Here is a 25539-nt window from a genome sequence, read left to right as displayed (position 1 = left end):
AACGTTTGTGTTTATTTACAGAATTTCCGTGAACAGAGGATCGACGGAGCGGGCCTGCCGCTACTAACCGAGGACCATCTCACGGGCATGCTGCAGATGAAGTTAGGGCCCGCGTTGAAACTCCGAGCGGTGTTGGCGCGAAGGCTCGAACCCTGTGCTCAGTGTCAAGCCAACATGCTCCTCACAGCCCCGGTCACACCCAACACACCCAAAATCAACGGCGCCGCCTTAAAATCCGAACCCAGAAGTAATACGACCAGTCCTAGTTAAAAATTGCATTTTAGACAACGAACTACTTTTAGGTTAAGTGGTCTTTGTACTTAATTCGTATGTGTATTTACCTTATTGACTGCCTGACACGTAAAATATATAAGTGTACTTTATATTAGAACATATTTTTCAATGTGCTTGTATTTTACGTGGCATCCAATCAATAAGCGTACCGAGTGACGTCGTATAACGTTTTGTATAGAGCCTATTGTTGGAGTTTTTACGTAGTTCTAAATTAAAGACTTAAACGGTTGTTATTGTAAACCCGGCCAATTTCTACTTTGAATATTTCAAGAACATCACAGATACTTAATGCTTGAAAAAAAATGTAATTTTGGACTGAGTTCATTCACACAGTTTTCTATTAAAATAGTTTTTTTATCCGTTTCGTGCTATTGACAGCTACATATTTTCAATAACGACAACGTTTGCTTTCGTACCTTAACGACACTTAGTCAATCGGTTTCTAGAGTCTTCCTGTTTATAGATTATTGCATTTAGTTTCTACTTAAGCCTAGGAATATTAGCTAAGCGTTTGTAAATAATGTTAAATGTTGCCGTCCAAATATTTTCGCTATATTTGGTAAGAGTTGTGTTGTCAATTGCTAATTTAATATAATTAACTACTTAACAAAAGAAGTGTTGCACGCAAGCGACAGATGTGAAAATTATATGAAGTTCGGTGCTATTTGACCCTGTTAGAAATAATTTTAGATGTAGATTGCACTTGTACATAGAGGGCCTTTGTAAAGTTATTCATATTGAGGCTACGTGTACTGAACACAGGGTCATCGTTACAATCTGTATATATTATGCGATATAGTTTTATCGATGTATGTTTACATCACATTATATATAGCATTTATTTGTACCACACCTGAGTAAAGCTCATTATTTTCATACCGCGTGTATAGACGCGAGCGGTTACATTTTAAGTCGTCGGCTGATAGAATGTGAATTTATCGATGTGAAATTACATTGTTTAGTATATTCGATAGGGTTGTTAGCTCTACTTTACTGCCGTATATACTGAGCAATGAAATGCTAAATCGGTACAATATCGCATTCTCTTCGCTGAAGGCATTAGTTCATACGTACGTGTAAATTCTATGCACAATATTCTCTCGAGTTGTTTTACCATATCTGTAAATACGTACAGGTTTTAATAGTTTTAGAAGGAAACAGTATGTTTAGTTATGTTTTATTACCTGTGGTAATCTCCTTAATTGCCAAAATAGTTGTAAAAACCTGCAAAAGTTAATGTAGCTTATAATCTATTTTCTCCTGCAAGCATAAACGACATCTCTTACAGTTTGTTTAATTATATGTAAAATATGAAAAATTATAAAGAGCTTATACGGTGCTAACTGCTAATACATACAAATTAATAAACAAATATCTGTGCCTTAATCCAGGTCTTCCTAAAATATATTTTCCCAAAATAAATTACAGTAAAGTTAATTATTCATTGTTATAGTATTACGGTTCTACGCTTTAATCGGACAATAACAATATCATTTATAAAATAGGTTAATTACGACGAATTTGTAGTTAATTATTGTTATATAGATTTGAATGTTACTGCTTTTTAACGTAATTTTACTGTGGACAAGTGACTTATGTAAATTGTACGTATATAAGTTTTGATTGTCAAATGAGAATGTAAGTCCGAATATCAAAGACAAATAAAATAACATTTTTTTTTGTTAAATTTTCCTGTTTGATAAATTTTTTGATTTTTGAAAAATTATATTAAAGAAATGTGTAATTCTTATATGTATATCCATGGGACTAATCATTCTGTGACTTGTACACAATCATTTAAATACATAGTATGCCACTGCTACTATTATAATAAAGTTCACCATTTATAGACTAATGTCGTTAAATTTTGACGTGGTATATTATGTAATTAAATGCATTGTAGTAAGACCATTTATAAGTAGTATTAAAACATCTCACTTGAATGATGACATGGATTATTAGTTTGTTTTGAAACACTTTTTTGTTCGGTGTAAAAACATATTGTCTTGGATATTGAATGTGCATAATAAGAAGACAAGAATGAGGTTTTTTTAGTCACTGTTTAAATCCTTGTGAACATTAATATTAATTATTAATTATATAGCCTATGTAGATCTTAATTCCGGATTAAGTTCGATCCATTTTAAGTATTTATGTGAAGGAGAATAAAAACAATGATTTTATTGATATTTTGTTTTATTTCAAATGTCTTTTAAATATTTACAAGTATTATTTGCTAGGAACGTATACAAAACTTCACGAAGACTATTATTATTTCCTTAAATTAAAGTCTTATAATTAAGAGGAAGTATAAATAAATCCTCATTTAATTAAAATGACTCAATATCACATCTAAACTTCACAATCTTCGACAATACTTACTGAAAATATGAAAATGTTATCAGTTATTTTTTAATTATTATTATAATAAAACTGATATCCCATTTTGAGAATCGAGTCGCTTACGGAGATTAAATCCAGGACCTCTCCAGTCTGAACATATAATTATTATAGATATTATAACAGGTACTGTCATATAGAAATGCCGTTATTATCTATCTAATTATTGCAACAGAAATGTATGATCACGCTTGTTATGAATTTTTAATTGGACAATTAATAAATTTCATGGCAATGGTAGTCATATTTGAACCCTTAGTTTAAACCTGGATCATCTGCAATATTTGATTTCATAACCTTCATTTCCATCTGTTTTAGTCAATAAAATTAAACGCCTGTAAGTTAATAACAGCAAAATCATTCTCGCTCATTTTTCTCCACAAGCTCAAAGTTTCTCTCTTGATGATGTCGCCTCTTCACTCGATATTCCATGACTTCTATTAGGGTGTATCCTGAGAATCCTAATATAAGCAGACCTAGGAGTGTGTATAATCTGTAAAGATAAATAGCACATTTGTAAATAAACAATATTAAGCAACACATGGCACATAGAGTCTTATTACAGAAATATCCACATATAACGTCGTGCTTCATCATCATCATCATTTTCAGCCGACATTTGTCCACTGCTGGACATAGGCCTCAGTCATGGCACGCTTATTGATAATTATTTTCTGAAAACCAACTACTTTTTACGAATTTTACGAATACTAGCTGTTCCCCGCGGTTTCACCCGAATTGCTCCGCTTCTGTTGGTCTTAGGGTGATATAGAGCCTATAACCTTCCTCGATAAATGGGCTATCTAACACCGAAAGAATTTTTTAAATCGGATCAGTAGTTCCTGTGATTAGCGCGTTCAAACAAACAAACAAACTCTTCAGATTTATAATATTATTATAAATTTCGACAAAACAAAATGTTGTACCTACATAAAACAACCAAGTAATTAAGTATAACGCCTGCGTATTAGAACAAACTATTTATGATGGCGTCACTCAAATAGATTACAGATTACTACAGCTATATATAACAAGGCTATAACTAACCTAACTTTCCTTCTTGTTCCAATTTATCTCTATAATCAGATATAATAAAAATATAATTAAATATGTACCTGGTTCTAACACAGAGATAAGGAGCAGAGGCATAAGAGAGAACGCTGCCGGTGGCTTCCCATAGCCTGAAGTTTGAATATGCCGCTTCTTCGTCACCAGGGAACAATATTCCGGAAAATGCTGTATATAATAAAAAGTATAATTACCAACAGGAAGTACATTACCAGTTCTTATTTGTGTAGCTTGTGTGATTACAATCCCAATCTTATTAATCAATGGGACTTTTATATTATAGCCTATAGAGTATTTTCACAGGCTTCCTAGTTTCCTACCATTTCAAATATCTAATCGAACGTAAACCATATTAGATAAGATCAATTCTTCATAATCGAGTTGTATGAAAAATAATAACGAAAAGTCAATTTAAAGATATTGTTATTAAAAATAGCTGGTCGTGATACTTCAAAGGTTAATCAGTAGTACCGTGTATTATCCTGAATCACGTTTCCTGAATGAAATTAATAAAAATATATAAATAAACATGATTGAAAAAAAATATTAACAATAAAATATAAATAAAATAAACTTATCCAAGATTCCTGTTTTGAACTGGCGTAATTATAGCGAAATGTCCTTTCTCTATTTAAAATAAACAAAATCTGAACTGGTTAATTGTGTTTTACAAGATAAAATATTTAATAAAGACGTCGTGAAAAATATTTTAATGTAATTGATTATAAAGTTTTTATAAAAAATTTCAAATTCATACTCGAACTTCGAATTCATATTCATTCAATAAGACTTCTTCTAGAAGCACTTTTGAATTGTCATAACATATGATAACAACGAGACATTTGTAAATTTCGACCAGAAACCAATCCTAGTTAATATAAGCTCACGTTCTTCACACTTTTGTGATATTGTATAATATTTTCCACAAATAGTCTTTTTTCATTAGTACATACCATTGACTTGTACAAGCCAGACAGCGTCCGCAGTCCCCCAGATAGCTGCTAGGAAGTAGAACATGAGCCACTGCGACGGGTCTGGTCTCCACAGGAGCAGTGCCGTTATGAGACACAAATTCAAAATCTGAAAATTAACGTAACGAATATGGAAGAATGATCAACATTTATTATCATCACAAAAATTGTATCTAATATGTCAACAATTTAAAGGGATGAAAAGCTTTTGACTTGTAACATTTCATAATATTTAGGTATAAAGATTTGGTAAATAATTAAATTGCGTACATGAAAATACGTAAATGAAAAAAATATAACGTAAATACGTACACGTAAATGAAAAATAAGTTATATTATGTATTTGTTTTGACACAACTGATTCTTTAATGATATCACTCAAATATTATCACAATATACAAACGATTTTACAATAAGCGTATGATAATAAAAAACCGGCCAAGTGCGAGTCGGGCTCGCGCACAAAGGGTTCCGTAGCAGCAAATATAATAAATTACAGTTAAATCAACCTATCTCAAAAACTATAAGAGATACTTTGATCAAACCAAAAATCGTTGAAAGAGTTAATTAGCATGCATCACCTCTATTTTTTTTAGAATTTTATACCCCGTAGTTATAAAAATAGAGGGGGGGGACATACTTTTTACGACTTTGAGAGCTGATATCTCAAAAACCGTTCACTTTAAGAAAAATGTTTTTTAGAAAACTTTATATCATTTTAAAAGACCTTTCCATTGATACCCCACACGGGTATGTACATCGAAAAAAAAAATTTCATCCCTCAGTTACATGTATGGGGGGCCCCACCCCCAATTCTTTTTTTTACTATTTAGTGTCATATTTTTGTAGCGGTTCATACAACACATATTCCCATCAAATTTCATCACTGTAGTACTTATAGTTTCCGAGTAAATCGGCTGTGACAGACGGACAGACGGACAGACGGACAGACGGACATGACGAAACTATAAGGGTTCCGTTTTTGCCATTTTGGCTACGGAACCCTAAAAATCAATACAGGATAATCAGTGCTTGCAGTTTGCTAGTCTAAACTTGGCACATATGGTCTCTCTCGTAAAACCATAATATCAGATTGCCTTTTCTAGAATCGCATAGAACTAACCAGAGCGGTAAGCATAACAGGGTATCTTCCAGTAAGCTTGACGATCGCACCTGCCACAGGCGCCGCCAGCGCGTTGAACACACCGAAGCAAATCATCACGAAACCAATGTTAGGGATGCCGTATGCGCAACCGACAAATGCCTGGAAATTTAAGTGTTTATTTTTAAGTAAAGAAAGATTGTTTATTCTTAAATAGACTCGGTCTGTGAAGATTGAAAGCTGTGAAATTTTCATAATATGGAGAGCTTTTTAATTAGTTATTGTTTTTAGACGTTATATGCGTAAATAAATTTCTTTGCCTTTCGCCTTACTGTTAGAATCTTAATATCTTAATCTTAATACTATTATAAAGGCGAAAGTTTGTATGGATGTATGGATGTATGGATGTATGGATGTATGGATGTTTGTTACTCTTTCACGTAAAAACTAATGAACCGATTACAATGAAATTTAGCACACATATAGAGGGTAACTTGGATTAACACATAGGATAGGTTTTATCCCGGAAATCCCACGGGAACGGGAACTATGCGGGTTTTCCTTTGAAAACGCGGGCGAAGCCGCGGGCGGAAATCTAGTATGAAATAATTCTGAACCATGTGAATAAGTTTTCAAAAAATATATGTTCTTGTATAGATAAACAGAACTTTCAGTTATCGTAATAGATACATCATAATTATACATAATCATCTCACTCTCTCCAATCACTGCTTGTAATAAATTAAAGAAAAGAAAAATCAAGAGTCATTACGTTTAAATACTCTACATTTAATAAGCTATAATATAACAAAATAACACAATAGACATTATCACGACAAACTTTTAGTGAAAGGCGACCTTTGTGCCTAAACAACCTTCAACCAAAATACTTGACCACGTTCAGGAAATTGGCACACTTTAACGTATGATGTATCTATTCGTACTTCCTTATAGAATAGATAAATTATTGTTTCCTTCCTTTTCAGTAAATCACGACTTGTTACGAACAATGAACAAGAACACTATAAAATCTTTATTGACAAATAATAGTCGTGTTCAATTAAAAGAACTGCATTGCACAATTATTATTTTGTATTTTAACAATTCTAACGTACTTACGATTTATTTAATTAAACTATTTAGCCTAAAGTATTGATTTCATGAAATAATAGGATGATAAAAAGTGAAAATTATTCATAAGACAAGTCGGGTCAATGCTTTTAAGCATTCGTTGCAAATATTCTGTTACAAACCAACATAAAAACACATTTATTCATTTATTCATTCAAAAGATCTTTCATCTGTATAGCAAACTTATACACGTTGAAATATTTCCACTGCGGAACATATACTCAAATTCCCGACAATATCCATCATAGTACCCTATTACCAGTTGTCAATAATTTCTGATTGAGCAATCTGAATTTTCGTTGGCGGCGTAATACCTTCTTTTCTTCTACATACAAATTACGAATAACCTCTATAAATAATAAAAATAAAAATAAAAATATCTTTATTTCACAACCACAATTACAAAATATACAAAAACGATGGTCCCGTACTAGACTATAGTCTGTATTACGGGTACCGATGTCCTTCCATGTTACAGTTGAGAAATATATTGACGTAATTTAAACAGAGAATAAGGTAAAAAAAATATAGATACATATAATGTAAAAGTTGTGTCTGTGGGTGTGTTTGTGAGTGTGTATATATATACCTCTTAAAGCCTATTATTTATTACTAACCTGTGTAAAATCAGCAGCCATAAATGCCTGTTCCGCGCCAATGTAACCAATAACAGGCAGAAGGAGTAGTTGGTACTTGTGCCGCAGTTGACGCAACGTGACCGCCAGCAGCTGCAAACCAGACTTGCCGTGGGCCATGGGCTGCCGACCTGCGTTGTACCTGGAAGATGTGGGACACTTGGTTTTAAGAGATATGGTAGTATAATAAAATTATATTAATATACTGTATGGAATGAGTATATAATAAAACGTATAAAAGCTTAAGTTGCGGTTCATAAACATTATAATCTACTATAATTTATAACAAACTCACAATAGGACTCGGAAGTACTTTGGAATTCGAAATTGACTACTTAAATCAGTCATTTTTTATAGGAGTTCGAGTTTATGGATGCGATATTGTGTTTTCAATATATTATAAAAGAAACCCTCCGTGAATGTTTTCGGGAAAAATATATCAGGATACCAAATTTTCAGGAATTAAAATATGTAGGTGCCAGTCAGTTTTATATTAGTTTTTACAATTTACCTGCCAAGCGAATCCACTCCAACAGCAACAAGGATGGTCGCACACGCCATACAGGCCAAGTATACACCAGCTATCACTTGTATCTTGAGAGCTGAGGGAGGCTCCAAGTTTGTGTTCTCCTAAACAAGATGGAGTTAGTTGCAAATTTTATTATAGATATATAATATATTACATACTAATAATATATATAATACTAATTAATGGTAGTGCTAAAAAAGCTCTTTGATAAGATTTTTCTAAATTACTTTAATAAAGTGTTTAGAAGAGATAGGTAGTATAAAAGCAAAATATACCTACAGTATTCGTTGTAAAATGAAGTATAAATAGATCATATTAATACTTAAATAAAACTGAGAATTTATTTACATCAAAACATGATTATGCTTACGTAATTTCAAACTCTCCCTCTGTTATTTATGTACATTTTGAATCGTTTTTTTTTTTCAAGATCTCTACATTTGAAATTTATGCTTTTGTTGTAATTTGTGAATAACAATCTAGGTAAATAATTTATTAAAAAGGTGTATAACTTACATGAGCGTCACTCCCGCTACAAAAGTTGACACCACAAGTCGCCCCATAGTCGGGTGCTGTTTCTGTGTAGTTGATCAACGCAAAAGCTTTTGGCGCCAAAGTTTCGTTCGCGTATGTGGTGATATCGCCCAAACTTGATGTTAGGACTGTAAAAGAATAATAATTATTATGTGATATCGATTTATTATTTAATGCATAAAAGTGTACCATCAAAAAAAATGAAATTTTTTTCCAACTTGAAAATATTACCTTGCAATTTATGAATTATATTTTTTTGCGATGATTAATAGTATTAATAGTTTAAGTAGAAAGTGATTCTAAACTTTTTAGAAACGCTTTGATTTTTACAAGGCATATAAAACCCATAGTAGGTAATCATTATAATTGTAATAAATAAAATATCTTCGTGAAAAAGTAATACAGTGTAGAGCAACTAACTACAAAATACATCTATAAACGAAAATGCTAAAAACATGTAACAATAAAAAACTTATTCAAGCCTGTTACAATTACGTAGTTAGTTTAATTTAGGTTCAACGATTAAGCTCACGTTCTATATTTATTTCAAACGCTTTGCAAATAGGTGTAACGAATGAATAAACATCAGTATCAAATCCAAGGCAAGTGGACATTCACTTTGGACCCGGAAGGGCCCAATAACCTGTTCTTTGTTTTAGCACAAGTTGGTTAGACAATGGCTTAGTATTTTGGGTGACAATGTGACAAAAGAAGAAACATAATAATTATTTTAACTAATTTCGGTGAAATCATGTTAAATACGACTAACGTAAGAAGATAAAAAAATGCGAAACTATTTACATTATTTTTTAATAAATGATAACAAACAAAGTCAAATAAATATATTTAAATACTATAAGAGATACATAATATTACACCACTGGAATAAATCTAAATTAAACAAATGTTTAAAAAACTCGCGTTTCAAAATCTAGATTACTATATTTTGGTCTAATAAATGCGAATTTGGTAGAGATCATTGATAACATTTCAATAAACGTCCGGTTCCTGGATTAACAATTAAAAATAAACATTCATTTATGTTTTAAAAAAACTAGTATTAAATAGGAATCCATATAATAACTCAATTACCATACAAATTAATCCTTATGTATTAAATTAATCCTTGAATATATACTTATGCTTCTACTACTAAAAGTATAAATAAGCAAGAAGAAATTATTTGCAATTGCTACTATGAAACTAGTCGTTTTGTTTTCCAAGTAAACATATCAAAATTTCTATATTATTCTCATAATTAAACTACTCAGCACAGATTAATTAAATATTAGATAGTTGTAAGGACTCAACCTGACAGCAAAGAAAAGCGTAATAATATTGACACACCAACAGTTAAGTTTATAACAGTGGCTGTAACGATTTCGTAACCGTTCCTTGTAATTACCTTGACACGTTATTACTAGGTTAGATTCTGATAGGAGATAAATATTGATACAGACCGAATGCAGTCATAAATAAATAATAATCGTATTGTTATAATACAGTTGATTCGCATCGCAAATACGTTCTAATGCTAATGCCATGTTTTGGCGAAAATGTTTATTGTTTTATTAACAGTATAATGATTTTTAAACTATTAACTGTGTAAGAGCTAATTTTATGTACATTTGATATGTAATTTGAATTTGTAAGGACATCGATTTGTAAATCAATCAATATGAGATTGACAATGTAGAGCATAGCAACCAAATAGCAACAAATGATAGCAATTTCCATGCAATTCCGGTTAGAACAATTATCCATGGTGACAAGGATTACAATAAAATTGTTTTATATTCTCGGTATTGTGCGTGAGTCATAGATAATCTATGAACGCGGAATCGGCAATCGATTTATTTATTTTTTGCTCCATATATAGCGCCACACTTATACTAAGCAATTGGTCCATTGAATGAGTCCCTCCAAGGGGGATCTAGAGTGCGTGAGTTAGTAACGTAAGATGTTTCTTCGGAAACATGTCAAGAGTCCCTAGGTAATAAACATACTAAAACCCCGGGCCACTAGGAGGAGCCCCGGAGTGGGGGGAGGGGGGAAATGGGTCCATTTTTTCATTTTTCGCTTAAATCTCAAAAACGGTACATGTTAGAGAAAAACTTTCAAGGAAAAATTGAAAGGCCATAAAATTATCTACAAGTTGTACCTGAATCATTTTTTCCTATATCCTACCGTTTCTGAGTTATACGCAGTAAAACATGATTTTGGCTCAAACAATTTCAACATCAATCGATCAAAAAATCTAATATAGTATTTTGAAAATCGATTCCTCCTAAAGGCTTCCATGGAGGAATGTGTTTATTTTACTAATTATAGACCTAATTAAGAGCAATCTGTCAGTATCGGTCACAAGTTGCACTTTTGAGTTTTTTTGGAGAAAAAAAATAAAAAGTTCAAGTATCGTAACTACCCTAATAAAATTCAATTCCCCGTAAACGCCTCCGTGTTGGAATCTGGTATTTTTATCAATGATAGACCCAATTATGAGCAATCTATCTGTACCGGTCACAAGTTGCACTTATGAGTTTTTTGGAAGAAAAAAATAAAAAGATCAAGTTCAGTAACTCAAACTACCATAATATAATATTTTGACAATCGATTCCTCCTAAAGGCTTCCATGGAGGAATGTGTTTATTTTACCAATTATAGACCTAATTAAGAGCAATCTATCAGTACCGGTCACAAGTTGCACTTTTGAGTTTTTTGGAAGAAAGAAATATTTTTTGATCGATTGATGTGGAAATTGTTTGAGCCAAAATCATGTTTTACTGCGTATAACTCAGAAACGGTAGGATATAGGAAAAAATGTTTCAGGTACAACTTGTAGATAATTTTATGGCCTTTCAACTTTTTCTTGAAAGTTTTTCTCTAACATGTACCGTTTTTGAGATTTAAGCGAAAAATGAAAAAATGGACCCATTTTCCCCCTCCCCCCACTCCGGGGCTCCTCCTAGTGGCCCGGGGTTTTAGTATGTTTATTACCTAGGGACTCTTGACATGTTTCCGAAGAAACATCTTACGTTACTAACTCACGCACTCTAGAACTTTTTATTCAATGGACTAAATACCGTGACCATTTTTAAATTACATTACTTTTTGTGACACTAAATTTCAATGGCAGTATTTTGATTATATAGAACAGCGATTGTATTTCTACAATCCGCAACTACGATTTTTCCTTGGTGAAAGTCGACTTCCTAATAACAATGCCAGAGGAAACTTGGTCTACGAGTATGACTTTGAGTTGGTTTACATATATATTTAAAATTTTAGAGTAGGTGTTAAAAGATTATAGATAAGATAATTGTTATTTATTACATGTTCACAATGCGAAAAATTACTTCAAAACAACAACAAATGTTGAGAAAGAATAACTTTAATCATAAATTAAAATTTATAGGCATTAGATATACAGACATGGCCTCTTAAATGGTCCCTGGATAACTGAATGTAATTTCAGAAGATCTGAATTTTTGATATAACACCTTCCTTTATAAATTAAAGTATTACTTCAAATTACTTATTTTTAATTATATTTATTCTTTACTGTACCATGATTTTCTCAGAGCATGATATTGTAGAGACTGTATACTTACCTTGCATTTTTTTAATGTAATGCATCCAAATAGAAGAGATGCAATTGCATTGTTCTCATATAATACGGATAATCTAAAAATAAGAACTAGGTTTGGTAAATAAAGCTAGACAAATATGTAGGTTAGTAGAAATTTACCTTTAAAATGATAAAAATGTAGCATGATTAACTTTTTGTGGACACAATCGTTCAACTAATCTCCTTGGCTAAAGGGCATAAAACATTGGAACCCACCCAGTGGTCCGTATGAAGGATATCGACTTTTCGCTAAGGAAATAATTATTAATTTATTTAATATTTAAATAAACTTTTTGCTTCATTTGTTTGGACAAAAAATTGTTCCTTTTAAATATACCTAATATTCGACACACCTGTGAATTGAGGTGTCGAAAACGATTTACTCTATGTTATATTGAATGTAATTGTGTTACTTACTTGCTGAAGATATAAGGTTTCCCCAAATCTGTGCCATTTGGTAGAACATGAAGAAAAGACCAAAGAATCGAACCACCAACACATCCGCAGAGACACCAGACAGCTTAGCGTAGGGTTCCGCAACCTTATAATAAAATGTAGTTAAAATAACGTTTAAAACGTTTAAACTAGTAATAAACTTTGAATTGAATATATAATAGCATAACGATAATTGCATTTAATAATTTTGCTTAAATAATTTCAACTCCTCGAAATTAATACAAACAAAACTATTACCATAATGTACTCTATGATTATGTTTCAAACAACTTTAAACTTGCATATAAAATTAATTATTTGTACATAGTATAATAATATTATGAGCACGCCTTTATAAAATATCCTTACGACATTGTAAAACCAAACCAACGTTTTAAATGTCAGTCGGATGAAACAATCAGAATTCAGGGGTTAAATATAGGCAACTTTTTCAAATCTATCATCACAAGAATTTGAAATATAGATAGAAATATAAATAAACTTATGTGCTACCGTAAAATCAATTCAAAACGAAGTCATAATATATGACTTAAAATGTTATGAAGTCATAATATATGACTTAAAATTTTGTGTAGATATATTATATGATATTTCTGTGTGAATTCAGCCTTACTTTTTTACGCGAGCCTAGTTGACACAAATTGTAAAGTACGACACTAATAAATTGTTGTCTAAATGATTTACCTTAAATAATTATCATTAATTGTAAGTTATTAAAGAATATGCTAATATTAGAATGAGAACATACAAAAGTAATTCTATTTACACAATATAACTCCTACGAACCCTTACGAAGTAAAGACCCCATATAAACCTATAGCTAAATGAAGGCTAAATGAATAGATGTTGGGAAAATATATTATGTCAATGGAAGCCTGTGCGTAGCGTCGTCGTCTTTATAATATTATAATATACCTAGTAAGGTATATTATAATATTATAATGAGGTAGGTATAGTATTTTTAGTTTTTTATTGAGAAGTAGTTAATACTACATAACAACTTAGGTAACAGTTTTTGAAAATTCTATCACCTCTATATTATACGAAGCTACGCTTTGAAAGACATGAGCAAATAACATCAAAGTTACAATATTGTATCCATAGAAATACCTAAATAACCTAAAAATCCTTCAAACACTATTATCCATAGCAACAGGATATAGAATTTTATCGAGCAGGAACTTCGATTTTAACAAAACATCACGTATGCAAGATCGTTGGTTTTTTGCAAATGCAATGACATATATGCAAATTAGCTAATACTGTATTCGAAGTCAAGATTACAGTGATTCAGAACATATGACGACCTTAACATGAAAATCTAAAATTCAAATAATCTTGCACCTGATAACACTTATTCTGTAGTCGGTGCTAATTTTGATGTGAAAATTGAAACCGTGAGAAATCCTATGTATTTACTATTTGGCTGTGAAATACGTGGTCATTACAGTCAGAGTTGAAATAATGTCCCAATAAGTTATTAAATTGAATTGGGATAATCAAATTATACAGTTCATTGTTATTATAATGATTCTTGAATAATAAAGTATTTATTCAACACAAAATTTATATGGAAAAATGACGCCTAATACCTACACAATTAATAAATGTAAAGTCCGACTTTTCAAATCGGACCTGAGATTAGCGCGTTCAAACAAACAAACAAACTCTTCAACTTTATAATATTAATATAGATTATACTAGACTTACCACAGATAAGTAAGTACACTTAGCACACCAAAGAGGTCCCCCGCCAAGCCCCACCATCATTCCCGCGGGAACCAGGGTGTGCAGGCGAGGGTAGAACTGAGCAGCTATGAACGGCATGTATGGTATGAAGGACAATGCTACTGTCCACTTACATCCTAGCCATCTGCAAGAAAAACAAAAGATGAATACATGGTAATAAGCACCGAATAATATAATACTATACCTACTAGATAATAGTTAGGAAGTAAGTAGCAAAAAATGCAAATATATGTAAGAAAATTTTACCAAAACTCAATATGAAAACGCAGTAATAGCACAGATGATATAACTAGTAGGTATTCGATAACCAAAAGTTAGTAGCAATAAATGCATCTATTCGTAACAAATTTTACAAAAACATCGTGATATACCTATGTATTTTCAATTTGCTTTTCTATTAAAACGGGGAAATTGAATGTCGCTTTTCTAATGTTTATTTTTTTACACTTTAAATCTATGAATTTAGATTCAGATAGATAACAAGAGGATGATGCTGCACACACTTAATAAACATTATTTATTAATTTAATTGTAATCTTAAGTTTTGCAAAAATCTTTAAAAATTTAATATCCTTTTTCATTAACACAATTAACATGGACATTCCGTGTTATAAATAAGAAATTCTGTACAAAACGGAATTTGATTTTTTCTCAGCAAAAAGGACAATAACGATAATATAAATATTCCGATAATTCACTTCTTCTAACTAGATAAATACAATAGCATTGACCCAATATAGTGACCGACCTTACAATGGTCACTTGTGTGTTTTCTTTGAATGGTAGTTCAGATATTAAAAGTGACTAAGCAGGCGCTAACAAAAACTATTGTCCTGCAAACATTTTTCCATATCTCAAGGTGGTATCAAGGCATGCAGATATGGCTGAAATTGATGGCGATTATACCAAAGGTAGAGCTAGCGTGTGTTTTGTTAACGGTTCCATACAAGAAGAAGGAAGGCATTATAGATAATAATGTCTTCCTAGTATACTCAAAATACGGAGTCAATTAAAACAAAACTTATAAAAAATAGCTATTTTTAATTTCAATCATCATTATATAGCCAAATATTTGGGTTCATTATAATCTTATCTATAAAGAAGTAACCGACATATTAGTAACCGAAGTTTGGGCTCATCTCGCCCTTTTGCCCTTAGATATCAAACTTATGTAAGTATTTACTTAAATAATTATATAAAACATAATAACTCCGATTTCTAAAATTATGATGATAATGATGAAGTTCTATAGACAACGTTTTTACAATAATGAATATTTATTAATTAAAGGAAATAAAAAAGTAATAGATTTAACAAACAGTAGTAATAAAACCTTTACGTACATCTAAAAGTAATTGCAAATGAAAATGTTTTGTTTTTCAATTGGAAATACTGACACTTAAATATGATGTTAATGACTTAAATAAATGAAATGTTATTATTTAATGATTTGTACTAATAAAAAGTCGTTTAAGCTGATTTCCAAAAAAGGCAGAAGTTCTCAATTATTTTTATATGGTTTAATAACCATGAAATGACACAACATCCGTGGATAAGATCTATAGCGACTTAATTATTTCAATTAAAAATATTTATGTGATATATTGAGAGATTTATTATTGTCACAAGCTATTAACGTAATTGTAATCATTTATTTTAATAAAAAGTATAAAGTATGCTCTACATTTTAATATCTACTCTTATTTTAAAATTAAGTTATCCATTTAAAAATGTATTTCATTATCTTGTTTCTGTTTACATATTTAGTAAGTACATAAAAGATTCACATGGACATTGAATTTTTGAAATTTCATGAGTTTAGAGAATACATACTCGTATGCAAGACGGTAGTTGGCTGAATTCAGTTCAAATGCACAGATAATTTAAATTTTAATTCACTTAATACTTACTTGATAACCATAGCTGGTAGGAACACATTAGACAAGATCAGAGAGAAGTATATAGCCGCTAGTGTGAAGGTACCAGCCGCGGCGTCCGTGTTCACCGAACTCTGAAGGTTGGCAGCTCCGTGGAATGCCGTGAAGTGGATCATGAAAGCGAAGCCCAGGACGAATATGTTCCTGTTTATACGCCATTTTTCGTTCGTCCCGAATGCTACGGATCCTGGCATAGTGGATCTAAAAGTATGAGAATTGGTATTAGTTGTTTAAGCTTGTTCTCTATTATTACTTCTTAAAAACTGGATGAAAATTTGTGTTTACTATACAATAATAACTATCTACATAACGATATTTAATTCTTTAGGTATCGTAATTATGTACCTAGTTATATAACTACGATATATATCGTTATTATTGGTTCTTAAATTAAGTGAATAGTGAAAACTTTATATGATTGACAGTTAAATCAAAAAAATATTTATTTATGTAGATGATTACCTAATGGTTATATTTGTGGACATATACCTAACAATTGATATATAAATAGTGTACTTAAAAACTGCATTGGCATAGTTAATTGTTATAAAATAAGATCATTTCCACCTGTTTACTGAATAGCATTCACGTCAAGAATAATTTAATATTTCCCTTATATTTAATTTATAGTTTGGCTTAGATTGTCGCACAAATTGGCAACAAAATACATTGTTAAAGGTTAACAGGTACAAAATTCAAGATTTATCGCCCTCTAACAAATATAATATTAACTAACATGTCAATTTAAACGCTAGTTAGGCAAGTCACGTGGTGGTAAAGTACACGCCGTTTGTAAGAAACTAGCTGTGCCTACGACTTTGTTTGTATGGTTGTATTACGCGTGGTTTTTCCCGCATAATTTGCAACTATCTTACTGATAATATATCCGTAACGAGTTAGTATGTAACCCATAATCTTCATTGATATAGTAACATTTAGACAGCAGTTCCCGATGGCCTTTTCCATGCAATTAGTTGGGCCTACGATTTCGACCGCGTGGAGAACGGATTTTCCCGCGTACCTAATTTACCTCTATCCGTTTAATATAGATCTTTCTCAATAAATTGGCTTTAAAAAATAAAATAAATTTACGAATCTACAAACTCACTTCATTATATTATTATTTTTAGCAAATTGGGTAGCAAAAGTAAACTTTTATTTCTGCGCAATGATTTTAAATATATCTCTTTTTTACCTATTTCAACAGACAAACTACAGACTTATGAACCAATAAGTATGATCGTAATATTGTGCAATTTATGTACAAAACTCGCATAATAATAAATGCAAATGATACATTTTTTCCGTCTCTCATATTATAATTTTATAAAAATCGTTCATATTATTATGAAATAGATTAAGATGAAGAAGTTATAAAGTTAATAAGGGCACAAAATTCAAACAGTAATTGAAGTTAGTCAATACCAACGTAATTTGTATTACTACAATACTTCGTTTATTATTTACAGAAACTTATATTTAATACAGTTTAATTGATAGCACAATATCGCAATGAATCTGTGGGAGGATAATAAATGCAAAAATATCCATAAATCTACGTCATCGTTTGCACTCTATGTCCGAAGTAATTGTTTCTGTGTTCCATTTTGTAATTTGTTTGATCAATCAAGGTTATTATGTAGGTCTTACACGTACTTAATAGCCCTTAATGTTATATGCAAGTCTTCGTGCACGAGTTTAAGTATATAAATTATAAACGTTTACAAACGTATTTATACAATTTTCCATTGCAGCATTGCTCTATATCGTTGCCTTGTTCGTTATGTATTATTTTTTCCGGTCTAAAGCCTTAATTGATGGTTTATCATTTTTTTATCAACGCCAAAAATATATAATATAAATAAAAATGAAATTTTAGAACAACTTAACTCAATTAAATTTCACAAAACTTGTGAACTACGAGAATATACAGTATGATCACTATCATCTTTAGTGTAGCAATAGTAATTCATTATATACAATTTATCTTTCTTTTTAGTAAAATAAGTAAGCTATTTATTATAGTTTAGACCCTGCTGTAAATTTATTTAAAATCAAAAATTATTTATCCTCCATTGCCACTGAATAATTTACATAATTTGTGTTTGAAACCTTCTGTTACGCAAATAATTCTGGTACTAGCCTATTGCGAATTACAGAAGGCCATCTACCATATCAATACAATAAATAATTAACACTGCCCACATAAAATATAATATTTAATTGCACCTCTAAAAACTAGAACAATTAAGGTCATATTATATATGACCGTATTAGCATTCAAAGATATCAATCAAGTTCAATAGTCGTGTATAAAATAATAATGAACGTGACAAATTAATTCGATATCCGGTTGTAAACCTCCTGTTTAAATATTATGCAAATAGTACATGCTGTAATAGATACGTGATACTATGTAAGGTAATTACCTACTGGCGAGACAATTCGGTAGTTTCGGAATTCGCAATTGGCTTAAAAGTAATGTACGAATTTTTTCTGCTACAATTTTTCTTTGAATTTATAGTAAGTACAATACAATCGGTGAAGGAAAATACAGTAAGGAAAGCGACAGTCCAAGAATCACCCACAACCCGCTTATCTTTGCTTACTCCTACATAAAAAAAACAAAAGTTCGTCGACACGTGACATCTACCCACGCACGCATGAAGCCTCATAATAGGCCTGTATCTCTACAGTGGCCTGATGATGATGATGATAATACACTCTTCTGAATCTGCCTTTTTTTTCAGACCCGCGTCAACCCGAACAAGATATTGTTAATCTTTATATCAAGATTTAAGCTACATTTAATAATTGTCTCGACAAATTTCTATGCCTTATGTTTCTGTGAACACAGATCCATTATTAAGTAGGAATTAATTCTCAGCAAAATTAATTTAAAAATATTTAAGGATACGTGCAATTGCGCAACATTATAACAAAAGATAACAACGTAATACATAAACACTTAGCCCTGTAATTTATTGTGCATATGTTTTTCATACTTCACACATTTAATTAAGTAATTCATTTTCATTGTTATTCTGGTAAAAATTTGTTAATATTCGTGTATGATGTAAATACAGTAATTATGTATAAATTAATTAAAGTAAAATGTTATGCAGATCCTATTTAAAAAGTGCGTTTACCTATAGGTATGGTACGTATCCGGAGGTATAATATATTATCCGCTTTTTCATCCTTCCCAGTGGACTAATTTATTCGAGTTCCCTCCCTTACCCTTTAAAAGCAATACATTTGCAGAGGCCCTACCTCCGCAAATAGGTACTCAACGGCGTAGATAGTACTTTAACATAGGGTAAAGCACCATATCATTTGCCCACTCCGACATAATAAAAACCTAATTATTTAAAAAGAAATTAACTAGTTTCATGTTTTTTGGTAAAATCTTCAAAAAAGATAAAGCGAACTAAATGGTCTTGTAAAGTACTAAGTAATAATAGTTGTAGCTTGTAGGCAGTGGACGACACAAATACTTACAGTAAAAATAAAATTAACCGCAGGGTTTGTGGTCACAACAAGTCTTGGGAAAATATTAATGTCAAGCGACTCCTACTAATGGGAATTCCCTGGAATGGAAGTTTCTACAGCTTTCTGAAGACATTTAATAAAACTGTTTATTATTTCTTATAGGAGTCGACAAAAAACCCTTATACCTTGAATAACACAAATATAAACTTGTTTTAATTGAAGCAGGGGTTTCCCTTTCTTGAGATTATTTTCTGCATCTCTTATCTTTTGAATATAATATTGTAGGTATAGTATGATATTATTTTATAGTGGAAACTGACTAGATCGCAACTTCGACTTTTATACAAGCTCATATTTAACATTACATTTGGTGAGGTCAGCTTAGGCTTTAGTTTTTAGAAAACGTTTCACATTTTTTCAATAGTCATTATATGTATGGAGTGTAATTATATGCCTTAACGAAAATAATATATTAATAAGCGGCAGTTAAAAACTGGCTAAGCAAATGAAGCTCATAAATGCTAAATATACGTAGAAGCCAACTTTTAATGATTGTAAATTATCCCCATATTTGTCAAATCCGCCGATTTCTCAATGAAAATACCATAAAATACCTACCGTGCAATATACCTCTATTTTATGACAACCATAGAAATCTAAATAACAAGACACATAGAAGTGCTATAATGTCATAATTCGTATGAAAACCGCTGTCGCCAAAATCAACACATTTAAACCGATAGCTAAACAATACACACAAGTAAACTATGCCTTTTATTGGACAACTTGATTTTAGTGAAAACTAACTTAAATATTAAATTAAGCTTTTTAATATGTATCCTAACGCACGAATTTACGGTTTATTTTAGAATAACATCCCTAAGTATATGAGACGTTTTGTTTCTTTTTGCTCCAATAAGGTTGAAACTGTGTGTCTGTGTCATTCATTGTTATTTCGATTACTATGGTGACACTCGTAATACTTGTAAATATTCTATAATTTTAAGGAAAAACGGCATTATTTCTAAAAAAAATATTTACCGATGAAATATTATTCCTTTATTAGTATAATTACAACTTGTGGAAGAATTTCCGCAATGGGAAATGCTGAAACACACCATGTTTACACACATACGTCTCCATAGCAACTGAACTGTGACGAACACACTGGTGATGTGAAAGTCACCTGAGTGGCGACAAGGTCACGCGCGCTTACTACTTCTAGTGTCTTGTTATTTAGATTTCTATGATGACAACTCACTTATTAATGACTAGCTGCGTCCTGCGGTTACAACCGCGTTAAGGAGTTTTTCCTTTTAATTCTAAAGTTCCTAAACCTTACGAATAAAAAGTAGCTTATGTTACTCCTAATTACATCGGCTATCTGTCCGTAAAGGCCCATCTATATCGGTACGGCCTTTCCAGAGATTAGCAGGGATGAACTGACATACAATGCTAAAATTACTATTTTGATGTATGTACCGTGTTACCGTAACAAACAGACACTCCAATTATATTATTGTTATGGAATAGATTAATCATACAAGTTGATTTAAACATGTTTTATATTGTAATACCTACATGCATTTGCATAGTTATGATAATGTTAAATGCATAAAATCAATCAAGATATTTACATCTTTGAGCTCATTGTATGCGCAAAGTGAATATTTTATAATATGAACAATGAAAAATATTCAATGTTACAAAAATAAGATATATGCTTGCGTATATGAATGTCGTCAAACATTAAAGCTATAGAAAAGCTAAGCTAACTTACTTTCTAGTACTTTAAAGCCTCGTTTTTTAGGAATGTTATACTTTTTTAAGTCTCCTTATATTTTGGTAGAGCGGCAGTTCGCTATAGCTATAGCTGGCAATTATATAATAATTAGTAACTTGATAATATATGTAAATAAATAAACACTGGATACTTTCAATCTCTTAATACTTCCATAAATTATTCTGATTACCGACATTAATGTAATCCAAAATATTAACCAACGTAACAATTCATTATATTAAATATCAATAAAGATATGATAATTAAAAAACATATGCAATTGCAGTGAAAGCGATTGTAAATGCGTTTACAGATAAAGCCTTTTGATGTTATTTATACATCGTAAAATTTTGGATCATAATCGTATTACGTCATATTATGTTCCTACGCATAAAAAGCATACAGAATATGCAGTTTTAATGTTTAATCTTCCTTACTAATATTACAAATGCGATTGTATGTTTGTATGTATTATATAAATTTAGATAATGACAGTTAATCTCTAGACTGACTAGCCAACTGTATTGAGATAATATTAGATATATTAATGTGCATAGAGATGAACGTTGTATGTTTTTAACACAATTGTTGCTCCCTTTTCCATATCTCAGCTCAACATATCATTTTAAAAGAAATATTATTTCAAACAATAATTAGATAGTAGATAAGACGTTATTCGTTTTTGCCGAAAAGCTTTTTTAACATTGTTTACGCTTTATAAATAGAGCGTCAAAAAAATGTTCTACCGCGCCGTGTCGCCGTATGTAGAACATTTTTTTGACGCATTCGTTTTTTATTCATATTTTTACGTACTCTTTTTATCAATATAATTAATACGAATAAAAATATTACCTATACAAAAAACCTGTTTATTTTTTATTTTTATTAAAGACTTCGTTTATTATAATAGAAAATATGTTATAATTTTTTAAATATTTGATGAAATATAAAAAAAGCTTCTACTTACGTAGTTATCTGTCAATACATATACTTTTCTAAATATTATTAAAGATAATTAATTATTATTAATTGAAAATGTACCGGTTATTCCGGTATGTAATTATATTATATGCATATTAGGTTTTTCTTCAGTATGCCTCTACGTAATAAAAAAGTTTCTTCTTGAAGGCAATTTAAAATAAGTTATTTTTACATTCAGTTAAATAGGAAATGCAAATATAGTCATTAAAATCCATTGATTTCCTCAAAGAAAAGTTCAATTGTATGAATTTAACACTGCACATGTCGTGGTTACAAGAAATAATTCATAAATTAATTGTATCTCAAAATGGTCAACGTATATGATGTAGGTACCTATGTGCACCTATGTGTGTATAAGCCATACTAATATGATTTTTTAGAAAAATAATTTCTTACTATTCTATTATTATTTAGTTAAATGTTCCACTGTAACAACCTCCCGTTAACTTTTACAAAAAATGAAATTTTTATCAATCAATCAAATTTAACTGAATCGATACAGCTATTCTAGAGGTTTAGCGAGACAAACGACCAGTAATTGATATTTAATTTTTATATATTTCATAGAACCTTTATTGGATTTTCATATTAATTGTATTTGACCGCCCTTGATATTTTCGCACAAGAGGTGAATTAAAAATAGACTGTCTTAATTTTAATGAACAATAAATGTGTATGAATTATTTTATTGTATCGGAAGTTAATTTCATAAGAAGCATGTAGTAGTACTTAATGTAACTTTTCTCGATGTACATTTTAAAAGGTTTATTTGTTTACAAAATACAGTAATTTTTAAAACTACGTTTTATATTTTACTAGCTGTTTCCCGCGGTTTTACCCACTGTGCTCCGCTCCTGTTGGTCTTAGCGTGCTGATATTTAAGCCTATAATATAGCCTACCTCGACCGCCTCCTTGGTACAGTGGTTGACGCGTGAGCGTAGAACCGAGGGGCCCTGGGTTCGATTCCCAGTGGAGACGAAGAAAAAAAAATGTCTCGGTCTCAGGACACAGAAGGCTGATCACCTACTTGTCCCTAAAGAAAATCGATCAGTGAAACAGATGTATGAATAATGTATCTGCCCCTTACCCCACTACGGGGACACGGGACTTCACTTTTACTACCTCGATAAATCTAAAACCGAAAGAATTTTTCAAATCGGACTAGTAGTTCCTGAGATTAGCGCGTTCAAACAAACAAACAAACTCTTCAGCTTTATCATATTAAATAGTTATAGATTTGTATTGATTAATTGATCGATAGTACTTATTAATTTTTATTTAAATCATCTAAATATTTATAAAAATCAAACTATAATAGCATTAGATAAATGCAATGGTTTTATGTTAAATATTTTCGTTTCACAATTTTGAAAATTTATTATATTTAGATTTACTTATAGTTTAAGATTCACTACTATAAAATTAAATTACTACTTTAAATCAGATAAAATTAAAAATTAATTAAATTAAATTTACCGAACTTTTTCCCAGATTTTTACTTATTGTGTAGTATTAAATTATTAAGTCACATTTATTATTATTATTATTTTATCAATAAACAAGACACACTGTAGGTATTTCATAAAATAAAAATATCGTATTTTAAATTTTTTTATAAAATCATTAAATTTTATTTCCTTATCTAAACTCTATTTAATAAATTATTACTCACTAACTCACCTTTTATCACGACACTCACTACACACAAAATTCGCGATACTTATTGCCGTATGAAAAGGTATGAACCGTTCTATGAGCTACTAGGACCCTAACTAAACGCACTCAAACCGACTGAGACCCGTAAACCACGCCGCGTTTCCAATGGACTACTTTCAATTTTTATATCACGTACAAGCTTTATTTATTACTTAGTGCTAACTGCTAAGCAAAACTGCAGTTATTTTATAAGTGTAAAAGTTTTGTATGTTACGTTAAGTATATTATTATATTAGTACTAGCGGTCCGCCCCGGCTTCGCCCGTGGTACATATGAAAAATAGATGTTGGCCGATTCTCAGACTTACCCGATATGCACAGAAAATTTCATGAGAATCGGTCCACCCGTTTCGGAGGAGTATGCAGACTAACATTGTGACACGAGAATTTTATATATATAAGATGAAATGTATATGAGCGAACTAGCAACGGATGGAAAGTCAAGATTTTATATTAAAATTCTTTAATACCTCTGATTATGTAGAAAAATAGAGTATATGTATAAATATGTGTTTTTCGGCGTATATAATATAAACATATTCAAGTGCATTCACAATTTTATGTAGAGCGGCCAAACGATATTAGATCTGTCGTCGATGGAGAAAAAGATTACAATATCTTAGCTATTAATAAGTAAAAAAATAATAAGCAACTGAAGAAGAAATTGGAGATATAAAATATTGAAGTAAACTGAGAATTCAAAAATAAATGAAATATTGTTTTATGATAAGTTTAGGGAAATACTTGAAGATGTGTTATGGTATTATACTATGAATTTTATTGAAATTACGATTTTCGCCTACCGAAATAGTTGATACCCTTTCTGCATAATACAAACTTAAGCTTAAAAGTACCATGACGTATATCGTGTAAAAATGGAAACAAGAAATTCTCAACTTTACAAGCAGCCTTTGATTATGCGATATTATCATTCATTCAAACAATCGATTTATAACATAATAACGTAATTTGCATTTATATTTGTTATTATTTATTATTATTTCTAAATGTTGATAATTTATTACTTTTTAAAGGGTAATAAGAATATTATACTATGGTGCCTCCATATACCTACATTTCACCTATGTAATAATTAAAAAAATATATAGATATTGAATTTGAAACCCAGGTGA

General features: G+C 30.7%; 2 protein-coding genes across 5 annotated transcripts in view; one reads left to right on the top strand and one right to left on the bottom strand.

Annotated features, from left to right (window-relative positions):
- Positions 1–2481, top strand: part of LOC149483556 (uncharacterized) — a 184693-nt gene extending 182212 nt beyond the window's left edge. For all 4 annotated transcript variants that reach the window (XM_089702648.1, XM_089702651.1, XM_089702652.1 and 1 more), the window contains one exon: positions 22–2481. In XM_089702648.1, coding sequence (XP_089558774.1) covers positions 22–270 — 249 coding nt within the window. In that variant the 3' untranslated portion in view covers positions 271–2481. The remainder of the gene's footprint in view (positions 1–21) is intronic.
- A 35-nt stretch (positions 2482–2516) lies between these two features.
- LOC149483555 (UNC93-like protein) lies at positions 2517–24471 on the bottom strand. The gene is made up of 11 exons (XM_089702647.1): positions 24372–24471; positions 16408–16635; positions 14459–14621; positions 12710–12833; positions 8647–8792; positions 8113–8231; positions 7584–7743; positions 5857–5997; positions 4716–4842; positions 3810–3930; positions 2517–3187 (listed from the first exon to the last, which is right to left on the bottom strand). Exons 2-11 carry the CDS (start codon positions 16626–16628, stop codon positions 3052–3054), a joined length of 1458 nt encoding a protein of 485 aa, XP_089558773.1. The 5' UTR covers positions 16629–16635; positions 24372–24471; the 3' UTR covers positions 2517–3051.
- Positions 24472–25539: the final 1068 nt, after the last annotated feature.

The sequence above is a fragment of the Colias philodice genome, chromosome 13, assembly GCF_061535455.1.
Source record: "Colias philodice isolate Cphi_HAF_F1 chromosome 13, ilColPhil1 Martin Lab GWU primary, whole genome shotgun sequence".
In the NCBI taxonomy this organism is placed as follows: domain Eukaryota; kingdom Metazoa; phylum Arthropoda; class Insecta; order Lepidoptera; family Pieridae; genus Colias; species Colias philodice.
Note: the sequence above shows the minus strand (reverse complement) of the source record. Positions and strands in the feature narration are given on the sequence as shown.

What these genes read in the sequence shown, in the direction of transcription:
- LOC149483555 (XM_089702647.1), bottom strand. Translation starts at nt 16,628, where the DNA reads ATGCCAGGATCCGTAGCATTCGGGACGAACGAAAAATGGCGTATAAAC. An exon ending in GTAGCGGGAGTGACGCTCAT is followed by an intron (nt 8,232 to 8,646) that starts GTAAGTTATACA and finishes CATCTTGTTTAG; the next exon opens with GAGAACACAAACTTGGAGCC. An exon ending in TGGCTGCTGATTTTACACAG is followed by an intron (nt 5,998 to 7,583) that starts GTTAGTAATAAA and finishes TTAAATTTCCAG; the next exon opens with GCATTTGTCGGTTGCGCATA.